Below are 20,808 nucleotides of genomic sequence, written 5' to 3'. Positions count from 1 at the left end.
GTAGTTGAAAATATATAGTACAAAAAATATATAAAAAGTAAATTCGGGGAGAAAAGCTCGCAAAAGACTTGAAAAACACTTTGTGCCGATTCTGGGCGAAATCAAAAAGTCATCACTCGCCACGAGAAACCGAATCTGGGCACCTCGATCTGCAAGTGTGAGTGTGCCTAATGAGTATTCAATTGATGCAGAAAGCAACCGGCGGCCAAAACCAGCAGAATCAGCCATAAATGGCCATTTGAAAGACGTTACAGTTCGATCGATCGAACCAACACGAAAGATCCGAAATTCGATTAGGAGAAGAGTAGGGAGCGAAAACCTCGGAGAACTGCGGGCACTTCAGAAGAATTTTGGGATGGGGTAGCAAAAATTAGAAAGAAGTGCGTCCAGGCAATCGGGGTCAATAGGAAATGAAAAGTGAAATTTTATGCCCAAAGCTCTCTGCCTTTTGTTGTGCGTACTCTCAAAAACTCGACAATGTGTGTTTTGGATTTTGGTTTTTTTCCAATATGGTCTTTTTGCCAAAGGAACTTGCAATTTAAATATCATTAAATTCTGGGTTAAGCCTTTGTGCCGGCCACTTGAAAATTGCCACCGTATAATCAGTTTTTGACAGCCGTCGATCGAGCCAAAAGCCCCAAGCCAAATTGGCAAAGACGGCTCTTCGAACTCCCCATCGAAATTCGATCTCAAGTAGAAAAGGCGACACTCTGTCGTACGCTCAATAGATGTTTAATCAGCCGAGAATTGTCCGGAGATCTGCGAAAGTAGAGAAATTAATGTCATATAGATGACCATAGATAACCCTAAGTAGCATTCTCGTCTTCAAATGTAGATTTTAAGCAAGTAAACAAGCGAAACACTAGATTTTGGAATCGATTTTTACCGACCCTTATATCATATTAATAATAGCCAAATAAAATATCATTTTTATCAGCATAGTATCTTAATTTTTTTTATTGTTCTTAGCAAAGCTACTACCTTTTTAGTTTTTTCTTATAAGCTTTTTACTTTTTGGTATCTGGTTTCCATTTGAATATTTTCATTAATTTATTTACAAAAATGTATTCCCTTGTAAATATTTAAGGGTTCAAATTATTTCTTGAGTACTTGTAACCAAGTACCATCATAAAATTTCATAGTTTATAAGTACTTAAAACATTCTATCGTCAAAAATGCCACTTTGGTGGCCTGGGTGAGCATATCCAATTTAATAACTATTAATTATGCATGTTTGTGTAATTTGTTAATGGAGACAAAATAAATAAATCCATAAAATACATAAACGCTTGTCAATGGCCCAGCGATATAATCAATTAGCACGACTTATGCTGCACTTGGCAACTCCACGGATCCATGTCCGAGTGGTACGGCGAGTACTTGTGTATACTTTAGACTCTTAGTACTCGTATTAGCCTCCAGCCTGCAGTGAATCATCCGCGGAACACAGAGTTCGTGCCAAACGAGACCTTCTGCATATTGAAATGTGGCAAACAAAAGATAAAAACGGCCAGGCTGAGGCATAAACAAGATGGGCTGAAAAAGTTAAGGGGGCAAAAAAAAAACCCCGAAAGGTAGTAAACCCTAAGTTCGTCGCAATTAAAATGGGCGAATAGCTGAGTGCGTACCTTTTGGCCTGGTCATTAAAATCAAAGGGCCAACTGAAAATAACGAGCCAATAAAAGCATCCCAATCGCAGCACAGCCACAGGTGGCCAGACTGATGACGCGACAACGGAATGTATTTGGTTCCGTTCGGTTCCGTACAGTTCCTATCAAACAATTGGGTATTAATTTTAATAAATAATCACTCACCACCGCCGAGAATGGAAAAAAATAAATAATAATTCCAGTTGTTCGCTGTGCGGTTTTTGCATTGGATGGTTAGATGGGGAGGTTATCAACACAATGCCTTGAGTCATCTCCCGACCGAATGGAACATGGAACGCGCTTAAAAACGTATTATGGAAGACGGAAATGAATGCCGGGAAAAAATCGTATGCCTTCATATTACGTATATTATATATAGGAATACGCAAATAGGAAAAAAATATAAACAAAAAAGCCATGCCATGCATGGCGGTAAGCAGATGCCAAAGAATAAATTAAATTTGCGTATCAGGCGAAGAATCTCCAAGAATCTCCATCTGCGTTTAAATTTAAACCCTGAGCTAAGCTGCTCCGGCATTTCTGCCAAATATACATGGATACAGATACAAAGATACATAGATGCTTAGATACAAATAGGTACAAAAGAGGGCTGCGAAAGGTGTTATCAGCCTGTTTACTTTCCACCGGGAGAAGCTCGGTCTCATCTTGTCTCAAATTACTGACCGAAAACAAAAGCAAGACGGCCGGCACCAAAAAAAAAAACAAATAACAATATACAAACAACAAATACAACGCATACCGAATGATTAAATAAATTTGGCAAACTTAAAGGCAAACATTTACTGGGCAACCGAAAAAGATGATAAATGATGCGCGTGTGCAATTCCCGGACAAATAGTTTGGCTTTGGCGATGTTTTAATAAAGCTTAACTAATTAAACAGCCACTCGAGCAACACTCGAAACATCTTGCGTGTCTTGGTGTAATATAATAGATTTATTAAATTTGTAGGTTGTGTTATACAAAACACCTTTAGCACTGCATTAAAGATGAAGATGAAGCCGCAGCTTGGGTTTTTGAACCCGCCGAAGGTCGGCAATCAAACTTGGCAGAGTTTTTAATATTTACGTATGGTTTATTGAGGGGAAAGACCCCGATGATCATCAGAAGTGCTTGGTCAGATTGCTCATACAGGGCGAGTTGTTGGTGAACAGATCGGCCAGGCTGAAGATGTTCAGGTAGGTGGACAGGAAGGTGGCCAGCAGGCCGAAGATGAGCACTGCCATGGTGCAGGAGACATCGCACTCGAGGCGGTGATAGAATCTCACCATTCTCTGCCAGCATCCGCGTGGGGAGATTGGTGAACTCGTAATCAGCAGGGGCTCCATCTCCAGGTCCACAGGATCGTAGTTAAGATCCAATGGAAGACTACCATAGCTGGCCTCAGCCGCAATCCGCTGATGCACACGCTCCATCCGCCGGATACGACGGTACAAAAGGGGAGGAAGAATAAAGACCAGCGGTCCAGTGATGGTGCCACCCACCACATCCATCAAAGCATCGAAACTGGGCACAAACTCCGCCACAAGGACCTCCAAGGCCAGCACTGAAGATCGTATTAGCATGCGTTTGATGGAGAGAGCTACAAAGGAAGATTCATTTGAGGATTAAAAGATGACGTACTTAGATGGTTACTTTAAACCTAAAGTTGACTTAGATTAATGTTCCCAAAAAAGACGGAATATGACGGAACTCGTTAAAAGTCTATTTTCAGTATAACAAAATTCTTTGATAAAATGATCATTAACTTTAGTTATCTAATCTTACTACAAATAAAAAAAGATTTCACGATTTTTATATCATTAAGATATTATCACATAGTACACCATTAAGTTCATTAACTTAATTTTTTGTATGCAAATCCACAAATAGTACTTTAGATATTAAATTAGATATAATTCGAAGAGCACATTTCTTATCATAACAACGTTATCTAGGTCGGTATAAAAAATAATTGTACTTACACTCCGGCAACTTGAAGTAGTTCTCGATCTGCAGGAACATGGCAGAGCTGGCCACCGTGACGGAGAAGCAAAGCTGCAGGGACATTAGGATCAGCATAATGTAGAAGGGGACACTGGTGGGCAGAGACTGCAGTAGGTTATTCGCTATCATCGATCCAAATTTATAGGCAGCAATTATGGATCCAAAAATTGCTACGCTGCAAGTTACTAAGTGGAATAACCAACATTATTATCAACCTGGAATCGAATAAGTTAAACTACTCACTGGCAATTCCGATAAGGGCCGCCCAGGACACCTGGGACTTGTGCTTCATATCGATCTGAAGTGTCAGCAGTACAGGGTGAATGTCAAACTGGAAGGCCAATATGCTATAGCTGTTTAATATGGTAAGGAAACCAGGCAATTCTAGGAAAAGCAAACAATGTAATTCCTGAAGTATATCACAAATAGAGTACCCACCCATAGAGATGCCCTCAAATGGAGTTCCAATCGCAGGAGCTGCAAACAAGCAAAACCACAGCAACGCCACAATAACGATCATCACGCAAACAGCTGTGATAGCCAAACTCCTATGATATTTTTAAATGGAATACAGATCAATGTTTTCATATAAAAATCGTAATCAGTTTTTAAAAAAAAATTAAAAAGCGGATAAAACTGTTTCCTATCTTTTTGGCAAGAATATAATTGTTATATGATTGGACTTGGGTCATCTTTTATAAGAGATAATTTTATAATACAAGGGTTTGTTTAGTAGGTCCTCAATCTTCCAATTTTTTATCTCAAGATCTATTTTTAAAGCAATCTTTCCTTGCGCAGAAATTTCTCATCCGCAAGACCATCTTACCGCATGTGCTTGGGACTGCCCAGCCACATGAGCGGGCAGATGACCAGGCCGACTATGATGGCCCAGTAGCAGTAGGAGAAATTGTATTGACCAGCGCTCATGCGCAGCACGACCCCCTCCAGGTTCTGGGCGGCCATCACGACACTGGGCACCGCCATGGCGAAAATGCTGAGGTCGAGGAGCACGGACACCAGCAGACTCATATAGGGACCATAAGCCAGCTCCGCCAGCGCGGCATACGGATAGTTGCGCTTCTGCTGAATGGAGGGATCGAGCATCTCGGCCATGGTCCAGCACTGGGACAGCAAGAAGGAGGTGTAGATCTGCAGGAAGATGATAGACAGCACCAGCAGTATTCCGAAGTATCCCAACTTCACCATCAGCGCGGGCAGCGTGACAAATGGAAAGATGCCAAACAAATCCACAACGTACAGGATGGCAATGAAAAGCGACAGGTTCTCCGGCTCGTCCTCGTAGGCCCGGAAATGTGGTAGGGCGCTGAATCGGGATCTCCGCAGGAAGGGCAGTTGGTCGTGCTGATGCGAGGGCGTCAACTGGACAGAAGGCCGTCGCTTGGGCAGCGCAAAGGATGGGGCGCGCGAGGGGCGTGGCGCGGGCTTGGCATTCTGGCGACGGAAGAAGAACATTCGCGATGTGGACTCTTCCAAGGGAAACGAGCAACTGCAGTATCTCTAAGCATAAACTAATGGTGGCCACTCAACAAGTTCTGACACCGGACACCGAAAGCGAAGCCCTGCAACGGCTGCAATGTCAATGCACGTCGGCGCTGAAGTTCAATGCCTTGTCCCTCCACTCCGGGGAGTGACCCACAAAATCAGGGGGCAGTTGGCAACTTGGTAACGAACGAGTTTATTTTACATGCACATGTAGTATCAACATATAGCTTCCAGCGCTCCTGTATCATTCCGTGTGAGATTCGTCCTCCTCTCCATCTTCCTAAAGTTGCACTTGGGAAATCTTCTGCTTCTTCGCTTGACTCTGAAAGGGGGAAAACATATTAGTAGAATTTTAAACAGCCATATATGCATAAGTTGGTTGGGATTCTAGGCTTATTTAAGCAGAAAGCAAAACCTACCTCCTCCTGCATGGTGATGACTTGCACCGCTTGTCCAGGACCGGATCGCTGCATCTTGGATCCTCGTAAAGTGGCCTCTCCGCAGCAGAAGACTCGCGACGTGGCCGTGTGCTGCAGCTGCGGGCTGGGAGTGTCCGACTCGTCCATGTCCTGCTCCAGCTGGTCACTCACAGAATAGCTGCTCGCGTTCTGGTTGTTGTCCGTGTAGGCGTGGTTAAAGAGCAAATGGTTGGGACGCACTGCATCCGTTATATACTTACTACAATCCACAGGTTAGGCGGGCATGGTCAGTACAATTGCAACAAAGTTAAGGTTATTGTTTAATGGGACTACATTTTGGCAACAGTTCGGTGTAAGTAGATGATACGCACACTGACCACCGGAATATCAGTAACTAATCTTAACAAGGGTATTTACAAGGGCCAAGAAAGCGCATGCATTAAAGAAATCAGCTCTAAATAGGAACTTGAACTCTGATCTGCTCTGGCTCACTCACGCTCCATGAAGAGGCGCCACGTCTGGTGGTGCGTGTGGTGCGAATGGTGGTGCTGGTGGCTTGGGCAGCGGGTGGGCGACTGGGGCTTCTCTTTCGGGTGCAAAACGCGTCAGGAGTCGCATTCGGGCGGAGCCGGTGCATCCTGCCTGCAGTTTGAGACACAAAAGTAGACAATACAAAGAGCTGCTGTTGGTGCACGTTAAGTTAGTGATCTCTGCTGTGTGAAGTGGATCAAGGTGGCGCCTCATTCAGTGTACGTATCGTTTGAAATATGGGTGATGGTGAGTGGGCATGCGGGTTTCAGGGAGAGGTAATAGGAAGTCCACCTACGATTTAAAGTTAAACAAACGTTGGCGCTTGATGTACTCCAACACCAGATCGTCCAGAAGGTACTTGACCGACTGACCACGTCCCAGCAGTCGCCGAATCAACGAGGAGCTGACCTCATTGGGCACCCAGTTTGTGATTAGCGTAATGTTGTTCTGAAATATTGAGGCTAATTAATAAAGGATAGCTGAATTGCAGAGGTAGCTTTTTTGTAACCTGATATTTGGTCAATATGTCGGAGTCAAAGATGAATTTCCCCGGGTTGGAGCCGGCGCGAGTGATTACCACCAGGCCATGGTTGGCCACTATGTCCTCAATCTATGGGAAATCATAGTTAATTACAAATCCAGATGAAATAAAATACGAACTTACATCAGCTTCTGCCCACAGGCCTGGAACAGCAAAGGACTCCAGCAGGTCGCCGCCGCACAGCAGCTTTAGGCGCACAGGATCCCGACTTTCGTGCAGTCCCCGCGGCAGCCATCCGGCCAGGTGTGTGTCCTGCTCATCATCTCCGCCTGGTCCACCGGAATTGATGTGGTTATTTATGTAGTTCTGGTGGTGCTGCAACACCGCCTGCGTGCGCATCCACTGGTTCTGGTGCACCTCCCAGTCGGAAAGCCGGATCCAATTGGAGCTCTGCGTGGCCAGCTTTACCATGGCACATCGATCCAAGGCGGATGCCAGGCCCTTCTTGCCGTAGGAGTCGTGGGTGGGCGAGATGATGCCGCCAACCACTCTGTGGGTTCCCTGCATTTCGAAGTGGTCCCTGGCAATTTCTGTGGGCAAAAACATGCGGCGTAATCGTATCGATTATGTACCGGGGAATTTCACAATCCGTGTAAACTCACCGAACATTCGCAGGTGCATGGGTGTGGGTGGACTGAAGCAGCCGCAGGCAATGAAGGCGATCCGCGGCAGCAGGCTCTTGGTTTCCTCGATGAAAGCCGACATTTTCCTGGATTTTTTGCGGTTTTTATAAAATCCAATCCACCTGCAGGCTGCGCTTGTTATGTTGTGGTTTGGCCAGCTGATTTTCGCAATCATCTGTTCGATCTGTTGTTATTTCCCAACACTGCACAGCTGTCGAAGCTGCCAGCACCGATTTCACATTCGATAACTGAATAGTTACCGATAGCTGTTAATTTATTTTTGTAATGTTATAAAATATCCTACTTTATTTATTATAGGCTAAAAAAAACCAGTAGTTTTACATATAGGAACAAGAACACGCAATTATTACGTTTTTATTTTTATTTATCACTTTAAGCCACAATAGAGACACACTTGTGCAACTTAAACATTTAAAAATATTGTATACAGTGACATTTAATTAAAAATGTTATTTCCTCTCTTACACCAGGCTATAAAATATAGTTATTATTAATAAGACTGTTTCGCTGTGATACCGAACTTTTTCCCAGTGCACCATTCGATACTTCGCTTTCGCCGTCGATAGTTGTGCAGCCCTGACAGAACGATTACCAGGCGATACTACTGTTATCGATTAGAAATGGCGTCCTCACTGTCTTTCTTTTAAGAAAAATTCGTGAAGTCTATTTACAATTTAGCAGCATTGTCTGTGTCTGAATTTGTGAGGACACGCTGTTTTTAAAGAGAGAACCGACTGGCCAGAGTGTCCAGGAAGCGGAGGTCAAGAGGATCGCAGGACGAGGGCGCGGAGCCGAGTGCAAAAACAACGGCCAGCAGGCAGCGACATGAAAATGCATTTGTAGCCCGAGCCCACAACACTGCACACACACACCGTCAGTCTCGCGCACACTCGCACACTAGGAGAAGAGGAAGAAGGAGAAGGCGGAAGCAGAAGCAGGAGAGGATTGCAAAGGACACCGCTGCATCATTGTCACCATCTTTGCCAGGTGGAGCAAGAGGCGTCGGCGGGGGAGGAGTAGGAGGAGGAGCGGCGGCAACAACAAATGGCGCTGGTGACGGTGCAGCGCTCTCCCAGTGTGGCTGGCTCCTGCTCGAATTCGGTGAGAGTGGCTCTCGCGTGTGCGTGTGCTTGTGGTGTGTGCGCTTTGTTTTGGTCACCCCCCTTGACTAGCCATCTCTCCAAAGAGCGAGTGAGGAGAGCCAATTAAGGAAGGCTCTCTTTCGTGCGTGTTCCGCTTTTGGCCATGATATGATCCTTTGTGTGCCTGCCCAGTGTTTATCATCGTTTATCCGCCAGCTTGTTGCTTACGTTTATTTTGGCTTGGCTTTCGTGCGGGGGCGCTCATCATCATCATCACCATCACCATCGTCATCGTCATCGGCTGCGCTGCTTTTGGTGTAACCCAAGCAAATCCGCAGACGTCGAGACGTCTATATTTTTTCAACACACTTTTGCATTGCCTTATTTGTCGTTTTTGTCGCTTTCCGCTTACCGCTTGTTTTTGTTTTTGTTTTCTTCGCCGCCCCACCGCCCAAAAATAGTTCGCGAGACCTTGACGTCCGCCTGCACAGAGGGAAAAATTAATATCACACGATGATCAATTTTATTTCACCTATCGTCTCAAAGCAGCGTATGCAAAACATGTCAAATCTTTGGTTTTGAACTTTTTAAACAATTGCATTTATCGGTCTAAAAAAAATATATGTAAAGAGTTCATTGCACAGCCGTGCAAAAGTAGAAAATATTTATATATTTCTGAACTGCGCACTTGGATGTGCTTTTATTTCTGCCGTACGAATTTTAATTCAAACAATAATTAGGGATAAAATCATTCAGCATGCCAGCTTGTCCCTATGATAACGTATTTAGCATGCCTCGCTGGGTGAGGCGCGTCTGGATTAAGCCCATATGGACACATAGTTAACGAAACTCTCTTTTTCGCACACTTACAGGATGGCGAGGCCGAGGACGACGAGGGCAATAGCAAGGGCAACGATCGCAGCGAGTGCTTCTTTGCCGGCAAGGGGACCGCCCTGGTCCTGGCCCTAAAGGATATCCCGCCCCAACAGCACAGCGAACGCCGCTTGAGCACCGACTCCACCCGCTCCAGCAACAGTACGCAGAGCAACAACTCGGACATCCAGCTCCATCTGCAGTCCATGTTCTACCTGTTGCAGCGCGAGGACACGCTCAAGATGGTGGGTATTATCTAATATATTGTATGCCTATCCAAATAATCACATTTCCCAACCAACAGGCTGTCAAACTGGAGTCGCAGCGGTCCAACCGCACACGCTACCTGGTGATCGCCTCGCGTAGCTGCTGTCGGAGCGCCACCAGCGAACGTCGGCGGCACCGGATCATCCGTCACAATTCGGCCAAAGTCGGTGGATCTGCGGGCAGCACGTCGTCCTCCTCCGCGGCGGTCACCACGCAGCGTCAGCTGTCTGTCGAGCAGACCGCCACGGAGGCCAGCAGCAAATGTGATAGATCAGCGGACAAGGAGAACGCGACGGCGGCCGGCGACAACAAGAATACCTCGGGCATGGAGGAGTCCTGTCTGCTGGGCATCGACTGCAATGAGCGGACCACTCTTGGCCTGGTGGTTCCCATCCTGGCGGACACCACTATCCACCTGGATGGCGATGGGTAAGTCCTCAGATTCTGTGGCTTGATTTTCTCATAACGTTGGGATATATATACATGCATACATTGATATTTGTATATATAACCCTAAATAAAAATGTTACCCTCCTCTAATCTATAGCTAATCGCTGCGGCCTTGACCAATTTCCTAATTGGGAGGCGTCGTAAAAAGTATACTTATTTTCGGATCTACACATTTGTGTCTAATTTGTCGATAATTTATAATAATTGTTATGTTCTAGACAAAGTGATTTAATTACCATTCTACATATTTTTTGGTACAACAGTTCAGAATCTCATTTGTATGTCGATACGACTTAACTCAATTCTCTTATATTTGATTTGCAGTGGCTTCAGCGTCAAAGTGTACGAAAAGACGCACATCTTCAAGCCGGTCTCAGTACAGGCCATGTGGTAAGTGGCCTTGCCAGGTTTAAATTTCTCCGGCCATGAGTCTAACTTCTGTTGTTTCCATAGGTCCGCTCTACAGACGCTGCACAAAGTGTCGAAGAAGGCTCGTGAGAACAACTTTTATGCCAGTGGACCCTCCCACGATTGGCTATCCAGCTACGAGAGGCGCATCGAGTCGGACCAATCCTGTCTGAACGAGTGGAATGCCATGGACGCGCTCGAGAGCCGCCGACCACCTTCGCCCGATGCCATACGAAACAAGTAAGTGCTCGAAATGATTGATCTTCCGCTGTCTAATATATGTCCTCATCAATTAACAGACCCCCCGAAAAGGAGGAAACCGAAAGTGTCATTAAGATGAAGCTAAAGGCCATCATGATGTCGGTGGACCTTGACGAGGTCACCTCCAAGTACATACGCGGACGTCTCGAGGAGATCCTGGACATGGATTTAGGCGAGTACAAGTCTTTTATTGACGCCGAAATGCTTGTTATTCTGGGCCAAATGGATGCCCCCACCAAGATATTCGAGCACGTCTATCTAGGCTCCGAGTGGAACGCTAGCAACCTTGAGGAGCTGCAGAAAAACGGGTATGTTTAGTTGAAAGTTTGAGTTTATTTTTAATGGAGTATATCAACCATTGATTTGTTGTTAAAATTGTTGTTTAAAACAAATCAAATCTTACCCTCTCTTTCTTAAACTTTCAGCGTTCGCCACATCCTGAATGTGACACGGGAGATTGACAACTTCTTTCCGGGCACCTTCGAGTATTTCAACGTGCGCGTGTACGACGACGAGAAGACGAACCTGCTCAAGTATTGGGACGACACGTTCCGCTACATAACGCGGGCGAAGGCCGAGGGCTCCAAGGTGCTGGTGCACTGCAAGATGGGCGTCAGTCGGTCCGCCTCGGTTGTCATCGCGTATGCCATGAAGGCTTACCAGTGGGAGTTCCAGCAGGCCCTAGAGCACGTAAAGAAGCGGCGCAGCTGCATTAAGCCGAACAAGAACTTCCTTAATCAGCTGGAGACGTATAACGGCATGTTGGACGCCATGAAGAACAAGGAGAAGCTGCAGCGCAGCAAGAGCGAGACGAACTTGAAGAGCACAAAGGACGCGCGACTGTTGCCGGGCAGCGAACCGACTCCTCTCATCCAGGCGCTTAACCAGGCCAAGTCCAAGTCTACTGGCGAAGCCGGTGTCACGCCCGATGGTGAGGAGGAAGATGGCCCACGCCTGCACCGCCGATCCAGTACCCAGAAGTCCCAGCGTCGAATGGTCCGGCGCTCCAGCAGCACCTCACCCAAAACACAGACGGCAGTGGTGACCAAGCAGCAGAGCCAGTCCATGGAAAATCTAACGCCTGAACGTAGCGTGGCCGAGGAGCCCAAGAACATGCGCTTCCCGGGCAGCAACGGCGAGAACTACAGCGTCACCCAGAACCAGGTGCTGCACATCCAGAAGCACACGCCTCTGTCTGTGCGCACGCGGATTCACGATCTCGAGGCGCACCGGGCGGACCAGCTGCCGCCGCAGCCTGTCTGGACCTCGCTGACCAAGCTGATCACACAGACCTCCAACCTGGGAGGAAGCAGCAGTGTCAGCGGCAGTGGAAACACCCAGCCGCGGAGGGATTCCAGCTCATCGGATGTATTTTCCTCGCAGGTGGACAGCGTCTTTGCCAAGGAGGAAGGGGAAAAGCGACAGCGTCGCAAGACGCACTCCTGGACGGAGTCGTTCGGTCCCAGTGGCGGAATCGTCCTGGATCCTACGCCACAGCAACAGAAGCAGCAATCATGCGCCATCCTGCTGCGTCCCCGAGGCACCCGACAACGGGAGCCACCTTCGCGGCACGCCAGCTGGGGATCGGGCGACAATCGTAGCAGTCTGCCGCCAAGGACCAGTTCGGGCTCCTACTACGATAGCAACCGCAATACGACGGCGATCTTCGAGGGTGTTATCCAGGACCTTAAGCGCAGCGGCAATTGCAATGTGATCGAAGGAGTTCCCGTGGCAGTGGAACCCGGAGTGGGAGTTGGCGAGGGCACCGTGAAACGCACCAAGCAGAAGCTGGAAGAGAGTACCTCTCTGAAGAAGCGCTGCCAGGAAGACAGCCAGGAGCTGCTACTCGAGGCGGTGGATGCTGGACAGAAGCGGTGCCCGAGTCTCTACAGGAGCGCCTCATCGGCGCACAGTCCGCGCCAGCGACAGCCGATCCGTTGCAATAGTGAGGAGCTGATGCACACCAGCGACATCGAGAACAAGAACACCACGCCCGGCGACCAGGAAGCGACGGTAGTGCTGCGCGTTCAGGGCCAAACGCTGGCCGAGGATCAGCGCATTTCAGGCAATGTGCAAATACTCAAGCAGAATTTCGAAGCCAAAGCCGGAGTGGGCGCGGGAGGAGGCGGTGGAGTGGCAGCGGGAGCGGGCAGTAGCTCAACCATCGCAGCGACAGGGTCGGGAGTGGCTGGAGCCAGCTCAGCGAATCCCGTAAAGAAGACGACCAGCCACCAATCACTGCCATCCTCGCCGGTGGCGCAGCATGCCAACCACGTGTCCACCGCCTCGAACTCCAACTCCTCCGCCTCCAACTCGTCCGATTCCAGCGTAAGCGAAAATTGTGATCGTAATGTAAAAGGTCTAGTGCATAAATATCAAACCACTACTTCCTGCAGTAGCCAGGCGGCCGCCGCGCCCACAGTCGCCTGTGCCCCACTGCCACCCGCCGGAGCCGTTAGCAACATCAGCCACGCCTGCAGCACCACCACCACCACCACTACTAGCTTCAAGCAACGCCCGCTCTCCTACTACGACCGCTCGCTATCAAACCGATCAACGCACGACTACAGCGACAGTCGTCCGCCTCCCGCGCCCATCCGCACCAGTCACAGTAGCAACACGCAACACCACCAGCAGCAGCAACAACAGCCGGAGCAGCAGCAGGTGCAAATCCGGCGGCTGGCGCAACATGGAAAGACGCATCCGCTGAGCAGGCTAAGTGCTCCGAAAACAGGCTTTAACACCGCCGCCTATAATACCATGTAAAGGCCACGCTCTGCTTAACCACATACAAACTGCAACCTGCAACATTCACATGCCACTTGCAACTTGCAATCCATACCCTATAGCCGTTAAGGATCGTCCCCATTCTGTCACCCGCTTTACGTATTTATATATTTGCCCGCTTTCGCCCATTTTGTGTTTTTTGTCCAACAATCGAACACCTACACCCCCATCATCCCCCCATGCCTTGTGTTTGTTGTTTTGTTGTGTGAGGTGTTCATTAAAGCTTCTAAAGATCTTGTGTCTGCAACGTGTGAATGGAATTATTAAGATGACAAGAGAGGGCAAACAAAACAACCTATGGAAATGAAACTGTATTTGTACTTTTAAATTACTTGTAACTGTATACATATTTATTTTATATTATGCAAGAACTGCCTACGAATAAACGATTTATTGTATATACGTCATCGTCTGGTGATTGTCTCTGTGCCGTCCTTGTGTCATTCAAAGACCCTCTGTGTTGTCCGCCCGAGAAACACTGCCCGTCGTTTTTACCAGATTTGTATTTGCAGCCTTATCCACATGATCCGCTCCTTCCGCTACTCTTGGGCGGAGTACAAGAAGTGATCCGGCACATGGAGTTCCAAAACTAACCTGCCGAAGCCACAGCCCAAAAGTTCCCACCTTGAACACTTGTATTTTTTGCTATTTATCAGACCGTATATTTATAAATAAAAATGTGTAATCCAATTTAGAGCGCAATCTGTTTTACTGTTTGCTGACCGTGAGTCACCTTTGGGACCCAGACATTTTAAATTAGCGGTCTGTAGTCCCACCCTAGACACCAGATCCCAATTCATAGATTAAACATTTCCGCTTTTCAAAAATTAACTAGAAAATATTTGTTGGCAACAAGAACTTGGTGTTTATGACATATATTAAAGCGTAGCACAGTCCTTAAAAATTAGCCAATTTTTATATCAAGACTTTATTGACGACTGTGGAGTTAAATAATAATTATATGTAGATAATTTTGGGTCGAATTTGTCTGTGGAAATTTTAGAATATATAGTATATGTATTGCTTATAGAGGTATCCCACGTCTAAATCGTATCTTGAAGTGCAGTTTCGGGTTCCAGTACTAAAATTCATTGGAAATACGAAAAAATTGAACATTAAAATGGGTTAATATTTTGACCATCGCAGAAACAACATAAACTCATAGAGGTATCCCACGTCTAAATCGGAATCCAAATACCCAAGTTATGAGATCTTGAAGTGTAGTTTTGGGTTCCAGTACTGATATCCATTGGATATACGAAAAAATTGAACTAGAAAATGGGCTAAAATTTGTACCCTCGCAGAAAAGAAAGATTTTAATTTATATTGTAAAAGAACTCAACCACAAACTTATAGAGGCATCCCACGTCTAAATCGGGATCGAAATACCCAAGTTATGGGATCTTGAAGTGCAGTTTTGGGTTCCAGTACTGATTCCATTGGAAGTACGAAAAAATGTAACATGAAAATGGGTTAAAGTTTTGACCCTCGTAGAAAATAGAAATTTTAATTTATATTGTTTAAGAATTAAACCACAAACTCATAGAGGCATCCCACGTCTAAATTGGAATCCGAATACCCAAGTTATGGGTTCTTGAAGTTCAGATTTGGGTTCCCATTTCTGGAAGCCATTAGAAATTCGGAAAAATCAGACATGAAAATGGGCTAAATTTAAGACTCTCTTATATAATAACAATTTGAGTGCAGATTATTAGAAAATTAAATTACAAACTCATAGAGGTATCCCACGTCTAAATCGGAAACCAATAACTTAAGTTAAGGAATCTAGAAGTTGATTTTTGGGTTCCCATTCTGGGAGCCATTGGAAATACGGAAAAATCGGACATGAAAATGGGTTAAAATTTTGACCCTCGTATAAAAGAAATATTTGAATGTATATTATTAGAGAATTCAACCACAAACTCATAGAGGTATGCCACTTCGAAATCGGGATCCAATTACCAAAGTTATGGAATTTATAAGTCTAGTTTTGGGTTCCCAATATGGGGCCATTGGAAATACGGAAAAATCGGACATGAAAATGGGTTAAAATTTTGACCCTCGTATAAAAGAAATATTTGAATGTATATTATTAGAGAATTCAACCACAAACTCATAGAGGTATGCCACTTCGAAATCGGGATCCAATTACCAAAGTTATGGAATTTATAAGTCTAGTTTTGGGTTCCCAATATGGGAGCCATTGGAAATACGGAAAAATCGGACATAAAAATGGGTTAAAATTTTGACCCTCGTATAAAAGAAATATTGGAATGAAGATTATTAGAGAATTCAACCACAAACTCATAGAGGTATGCCACTTCGAAATCGGGATCCTATTACCAAAGTTATGGAATTTATAAGTCTAGTTTTGGGTTCCCAATATGGGAGCCATTGGAAATATGGAAAAATCGGACAAGAAAATGGGTTAAAATTTTGACCCTGGTATAAAAGAAATATTTGAATGTATATTATTAGAGAATTCAACCACAAACTCATAGAGGTATGCCACTTCGAAATCGGGATCCAATTACCAAAGTTATGGAATTTATAAGTCTAGTCTTGGGTTCCCAATATGGGAGCCATTGGAAATATGGAAAAATCGGACATGAAAATGGGTTAAAATTTTGACCCTCGTATAAAAGAAATATTTGAATGTATATTATTAGAGAATTCAACCACAAACTCATAGAGGTATGCCACTTCGAAATCGGGATCCAATTACCAAAGTTATGGAATTTATAAGTCTAGTTTTGGGTTCCCAATATGGGAGCCATTGGAAATACGGAAAAATCGGACATGAAAATGGGTTAAAATTTTGACCCTCGTATAAAAGAAATATTTGAATGTATATTATTAGAGAATTCAACCACAAACTCATAGAGGTATGCCACTTCAAATTCGGGATCCAATTACCAAAGTTATGGAATTTATAAGTCTAGTTTTGGGTTCCCAATATGGGAGCCATTGGAAATACGGAAAAATCGGACATGAAAATGGGTTAAAATTTTGACCCTCGTATAAAAGAAATATTTGAATGTAGATTATTAGAGAATTCAACCACAAACTCATAGAGATATGCCACTTCAAATTCGGGATCCAATTACCAAAGTTATGGAATTTATAAGTCTAGTTTTGGGTTCCCAATATGGGAGCCATTGGAAATACGGAAAAATCGGACATGGAAATGGGTTAAAATTTTGACCCTCGTATAAAAGAAATATTTGAATGTAGATTATTAGAGAATTCAACCACAAACTCATAGAGGTATGCCACTTCGAAATCGGGATCCAATTACCAAAGTTATGGAATTTATAAGTCTAGTTTTGGGTTCCCAATATGGGAGCCATTGGAAATCCGGAAAAATCGGACATGAAAATGGGTTAAAATTTTGACCCTCGTATAAAAGAAATATTTGAAAATAGATTATTAGAGAATTCAACCACAAACTCATAGAGGTATGCCACTTCGAAATCGGGATCCAATTACCAAAGTTATGGAATTTATAAGTCTAGTTTTGGGTTCCCAATATGGGAGCCATTGGAAATACGGAAAAATCGGACATGAAAATGGGTTAAAATTTTGACCCTCGTATAAAAGAAATATTTGAATGTAGATTATTAGAGAATTCAACCACAAACTCATAGAGGTATGCCACTTCGAAATCGGGATCCAATTACCAAAGTTATGGAATTTATAAGTCTAGTTTTGGGTTCCCAATATGGGAGCCATTGGAAATACGGAAAAATCGAACATGAAAATTGACTAAAATTTTGACCCTTGTTGAAAAGATACATTTCAATTTAGATTATTAGTGAATTCAACCACAAACTCATAGAGGTATCCCACGTCAAAGTCGGGATCATATAACTCAAGGTTTCAAAAGTTTATTATTTATACCAACGGTAAATTAGAGTAATAGCCCGTTAAAAATGTTCTCAGCTCGGATGGTATCGATACCGGATGCAAATTGTCTGAGGCCTATCGAGCAATCGATATGCCTGTAGGGAAGTCCTCCTAAAACCTGGTAACACTGCCACACGCACACACCTGCAGCTGCGCCAACACACACACGAGACACACACGCACACAGACGCGCACTCAACTTCCACAGTTTCTTCTGCAGGAAAATTTTGAAGGCGAATCGAAACGAAATTCGCAGTGAACGCGCCGCGTACTCGCGACCGCAACGTAATCGGAATCTCGTTGGTGATCCGGAGGCGAAGTGCCCCCTGTGCGATGCCAGCAACTGGCCAGCAATCAGCCGTCGCCGTCCAATAACCAATAGCTCGTTCGATTTGCAAGTCGGAGTTGCAGAACGGAACACAACCGCCCAATCGCCAGTCATCGTACGTGGCGCTATTCTCGCAGTCTCGCAGCAGGTGCTCCATCCGTCCGGAGGAGGAGGAGCCCATCCGGATCCCAGAACCGGGCGCCACCATGACGGACGCCACTAACAACGCGCTGGCCGAGAAGGGCCTGCCGGAGATGAAGGGCTGGCTGTTGAAGTGGACCAACTACATCAAGGGCTACCAGCGGAGGTGGTTCGTCCTGTCCAAGGGCGTGCTGAGCTATTACCGCAACCAGACGGAGATAAACCATACGTGCCGGGGCACCATATCGCTGCACGGAGCCCTCATCCACACGGTGGACTCGTGCACGTTCGTCATCTCGAACGGCGGCACCCAGACGTTCCACATCAAGGCCGGCACCGAGGTGGAGCGCCAGTCGTGGGTCACCGCCCTGGAGCTGGCCAAGGCCAAGGCCATCCGGGTCCTCGAGTGTGAGGAGGAGGAGGAAACGGAGACGGCGCACGTCGTGCCCAGCCAAGAGATCAGCTCAGTGGTCCGGGATCTCACCGAGCGACTGGAGAACATGCGCACCTGCTACGACCTGATCACCAAGCACGGCGCCGCCCTGCAGCGTGCCCTCAATGATCTGGAGACGAACGAGGAGGAGTCGCTGGCCAGCCGCACGAAGATCGTCAACGAGCGGGCCACCCTCTTCCGGATCACATCGAATGCAATGATCAACGCCGGCAACGATTACCTGTCCTCGGCGGAGGCCCAGGGCCACAAGTGGTCCAAGATGCTGCATCACGAGCGCGAGCAGCGCCAGCGGCTGGAGGAGATCGTCGAGCAGATGGCCAAGCAACAGTCACAGATGGAGCAGGCCGCCGTCCTGGTGCGCCAGAACAAGCCGGTGCCGTCCAGCTCTGGCGTTGGCACTGTCGGCTCCCTGGTGACCTCCGACGATGAGGTGGAGTTCTTCGACGCCGAGGAGCATGGCTACACTGGTCCAGGTCGCACAGTGGAGTCGCCGGATCGAGAGCGGGGCACCTTCATCCTTAAAATGAGCACGCGACGCAGCAGCAGTGAGGACCAGGTGGAGGGCCAGCTGGAGGGCAGCTCATCGGAGAGCGATGAGCAGAAGCGTACTGTGCAGACGGTGCAGCAGGTGTGCCTGGTGAGTGCCCCGCGGGTGGCCTCAGGAGGGCAGGGCGACGATGACGATGTGGACAAAGCGGTGCCGCCCAAGGCGAGCACCGACTCCATCTATGGACGCAACTGGAACCCTGATCTGATGAAGAAGCGGCGCGAACGAGTGCCGGACAAACCGAACCATCCCGTCAGCCTGTGGGGCATCATGAAGAACTGCATTGGCAAGGATCTGTCCAAAATTCCCATGCCCATCAACTTCAACGAGCCGCTGTCGATGCTGCAGCGTCTGGTGGAGGACTACGAGTACTCGGAGATCCTCGACTACGCGGCCACCTGTCAGGACGAGTGCGAGCAGCTGGCCTACCTGGCCGCCTTCACTGTGTCCGCTTATGCCACGACAACGAACCGCACCGGCAAGCCCTTCAATCCGCTGCTGGGCGAGACCTACGAGTGCGATCGTATGGACGACTACGGCTGGAGGTGCCTGGCCGAGCAGGTATCCCATCATCCACCGATAGCGGCGCTCCACTGCGAAAGCAAGAACTGGACGTGCTGGCAGGAGTTCTCCATGACCAGCAAGTTCCGCGGCAAGTACGTTCAAGTGAGTATCGTTCAAACAAGCATCTTAAGATCCTAGGATGCAAAAAGTAAATGTTTTATAGACAAGAAACTCTTAGATGGCTACGAAAACACCTTACCATTACCATCCTTGATTAATCAATTGATTTCCCCGCAGGTTAATCCCCTGGGTGGCGTATATGTGCAATTTCTGGACAGCGGTAGGCGTTACTCCTGGCGCAAGGTGACCACCACAGTGAACAACATCATTGTGGGCAAACTGTGGGTGGACCAGCATGGTGAAATGGAAATCAAGGGAACGCAGGCGGCGGAGGGGCTCAAGTGCGTCTTGAACTTTATTCCCTACTCGTACTTCAGCCGCGAGGTGCAGCGGAGCGTTAAGGGCGTGGTGATGAACAAAGACAACGAGGTTAAGTGGGTGGTGCGAGGTACCTGGGACCTGAAGATCGAAATTGCACCGGTGCTGAAGACCACGGGATCGCCCAACAGTCCAACTTATACCACGGGCGACTTTAAGCTGGCCTGGCGCCGCCGTCCTGCTCCACCGGACTCGGAGAAGTTCTACAACTTTACCACACTAGCCTGCCAGCTTAACGAAGAGGAGGAGGGCGTGGCGCCGACGGATTCACGCCTGCGTCCCGACCAACGGCTCATGGAGCAGGGCAACTGGGACGAGTCGAACAAGGAGAAGTTGCGTCTGGAGGACAAGCAGCGCACAGAACGACGCAGGCGGGAGGCCGAGGCTGAGCAAGCGGCGGCGGAGGGCAGGCCTTATCCAGCCTACGAGCCCATGTGGTTCAAGCGCGAGAAGGAGGAGGGCAGCGAGGAATATGTGCACGTGTTTAAGAACACATACTGGGAGGCCAAGGCGGCGCAGAACTTCGAGGGCTGTCCGGAGATCTACTAGACAGCAGTAGCCAACGGAGCAGCCATGGGAGCCACAACTGCAGCCACTACCACACATAGCAGCCTTAGCGAATATTCTAAAGATTTCAAATATGCAGCCTGCACACCACTGCACACAACCGAGACACCACAGCGGGACACGCTCCGATGAATTGCGGAGCAGCACATACGCATATAGTAGTACCACACTTCGATCTAGTGCATATATATAAATTAATTCCTGTAAACTAACCGAGTTTGATCCATCCCTTGCGTCGAAATCTACTTTGATTATTTCTTTTATGACTTTCGGTTTCCCATTTCTAGCGGCTTTCCAAGGGGGGGCTAGACAAGTGAAAGCTTTTAAACCACTAGATGTATTTTCCTTTCCGTAGAATGCATATTTCGCCTTTGTTGTGTATATATATATATCGAACCTAATCGAAAGCCGAGGAAGGAGCGAGAGAATATGTTGAATGTTA

The 20,808-nt window shown here is 47.0% G+C and overlaps 4 protein-coding genes across 9 annotated transcripts; 2 read left to right on the top strand and 2 right to left on the bottom strand.

Moving 5' to 3' along the window:
* Positions 1-2,653: 2,653 nt before the first annotated feature.
* LOC119563312 lies at positions 2,654-5,192 on the bottom strand. The gene is made up of 5 exons (XM_037876645.1): positions 4,482-5,192; positions 4,094-4,203; positions 3,899-4,039; positions 3,634-3,840; positions 2,654-3,251 (listed from the first exon to the last, which is right to left on the bottom strand). The coding sequence occupies exons 1-5, from the start codon at positions 5,126-5,128 to the stop codon at positions 2,773-2,775; spliced, it is 1,584 nt and encodes a 527-aa protein (XP_037732573.1). The 5' UTR covers positions 5,129-5,192; the 3' UTR covers positions 2,654-2,772.
* Positions 5,193-5,335: 143 nt separating this feature from the next.
* Positions 5,336-7,462, bottom strand: LOC119563313 (nicotinamide/nicotinic acid mononucleotide adenylyltransferase 3). 3 transcript variants are annotated; one of them, XM_037876647.1, is made up of 6 exons: positions 7,252-7,462; positions 6,773-7,179; positions 6,617-6,718; positions 6,404-6,555; positions 5,578-5,836; positions 5,336-5,480 (listed from the first exon to the last, which is right to left on the bottom strand). In XM_037876647.1, exons 1-6 carry the CDS (start codon positions 7,445-7,447, stop codon positions 5,439-5,441), a joined length of 1,158 nt encoding a protein of 385 aa, XP_037732575.1. In that variant the 5' UTR covers positions 7,448-7,462; the 3' UTR covers positions 5,336-5,438. The 3 variants fall into 3 exon arrangements, 2 of the variants coding, with proteins under 2 accessions (XP_037732575.1, XP_037732576.1); XR_005222122.1 differs by lacking the exon at positions 5,336-5,480 and adding an exon at positions 6,074-6,219 and having other exon boundaries at positions 5,696-5,836; XM_037876648.1 differs by lacking the exons at positions 5,336-5,480; positions 5,578-5,836 and adding an exon at positions 5,866-6,219.
* Positions 7,463-7,901: 439 nt separating this feature from the next.
* LOC119551192 (protein phosphatase Slingshot) lies at positions 7,902-14,070 on the top strand. 4 transcript variants are annotated; one of them, XM_037860397.1, is made up of 8 exons: positions 7,902-8,394; positions 9,248-9,493; positions 9,553-9,944; positions 10,290-10,355; positions 10,419-10,613; positions 10,673-10,942; positions 11,060-13,396; positions 13,934-14,069. In XM_037860397.1, the coding sequence occupies exons 1-8, from the start codon at positions 8,338-8,340 to the stop codon at positions 13,986-13,988; spliced, it is 3,618 nt and encodes a 1,205-aa protein (XP_037716325.1). In that variant the 5' UTR covers positions 7,902-8,337; the 3' UTR covers positions 13,989-14,069. The 4 variants fall into 4 exon arrangements, with proteins under 4 accessions (XP_037716325.1, XP_037716355.1, XP_037716344.1 ...); XM_037860427.1 differs by lacking the exon at positions 13,934-14,069 and having other exon boundaries at positions 7,903-8,394; positions 11,060-12,962; positions 13,031-13,169; XM_037860405.1 differs by lacking the exon at positions 7,902-8,394 and adding an exon at positions 9,013-9,177 and having other exon boundaries at positions 13,934-14,070.
* Positions 14,071-17,472: 3,402 nt separating this feature from the next.
* Positions 17,473-20,768, top strand: LOC119546897 (oxysterol-binding protein 1). Its single transcript, XM_037853523.1, has 2 exons — positions 17,473-19,463; positions 19,599-20,768. The coding sequence occupies exons 1-2, from the start codon at positions 17,862-17,864 to the stop codon at positions 20,346-20,348; spliced, it is 2,352 nt and encodes a 783-aa protein (XP_037709451.1). The 5' UTR covers positions 17,473-17,861; the 3' UTR covers positions 20,349-20,768.
* The last annotated feature ends 40 nt before the right edge of the window (positions 20,769-20,808 follow it).

This window comes from Drosophila subpulchrella, chromosome 3R, assembly GCF_014743375.2.
Source record: "Drosophila subpulchrella strain 33 F10 #4 breed RU33 chromosome 3R, RU_Dsub_v1.1 Primary Assembly, whole genome shotgun sequence".
Taxonomy (NCBI): domain Eukaryota; kingdom Metazoa; phylum Arthropoda; class Insecta; order Diptera; family Drosophilidae; genus Drosophila; species Drosophila subpulchrella.
Note: the sequence above shows the minus strand (reverse complement) of the source record. Positions and strands in the feature narration are given on the sequence as shown.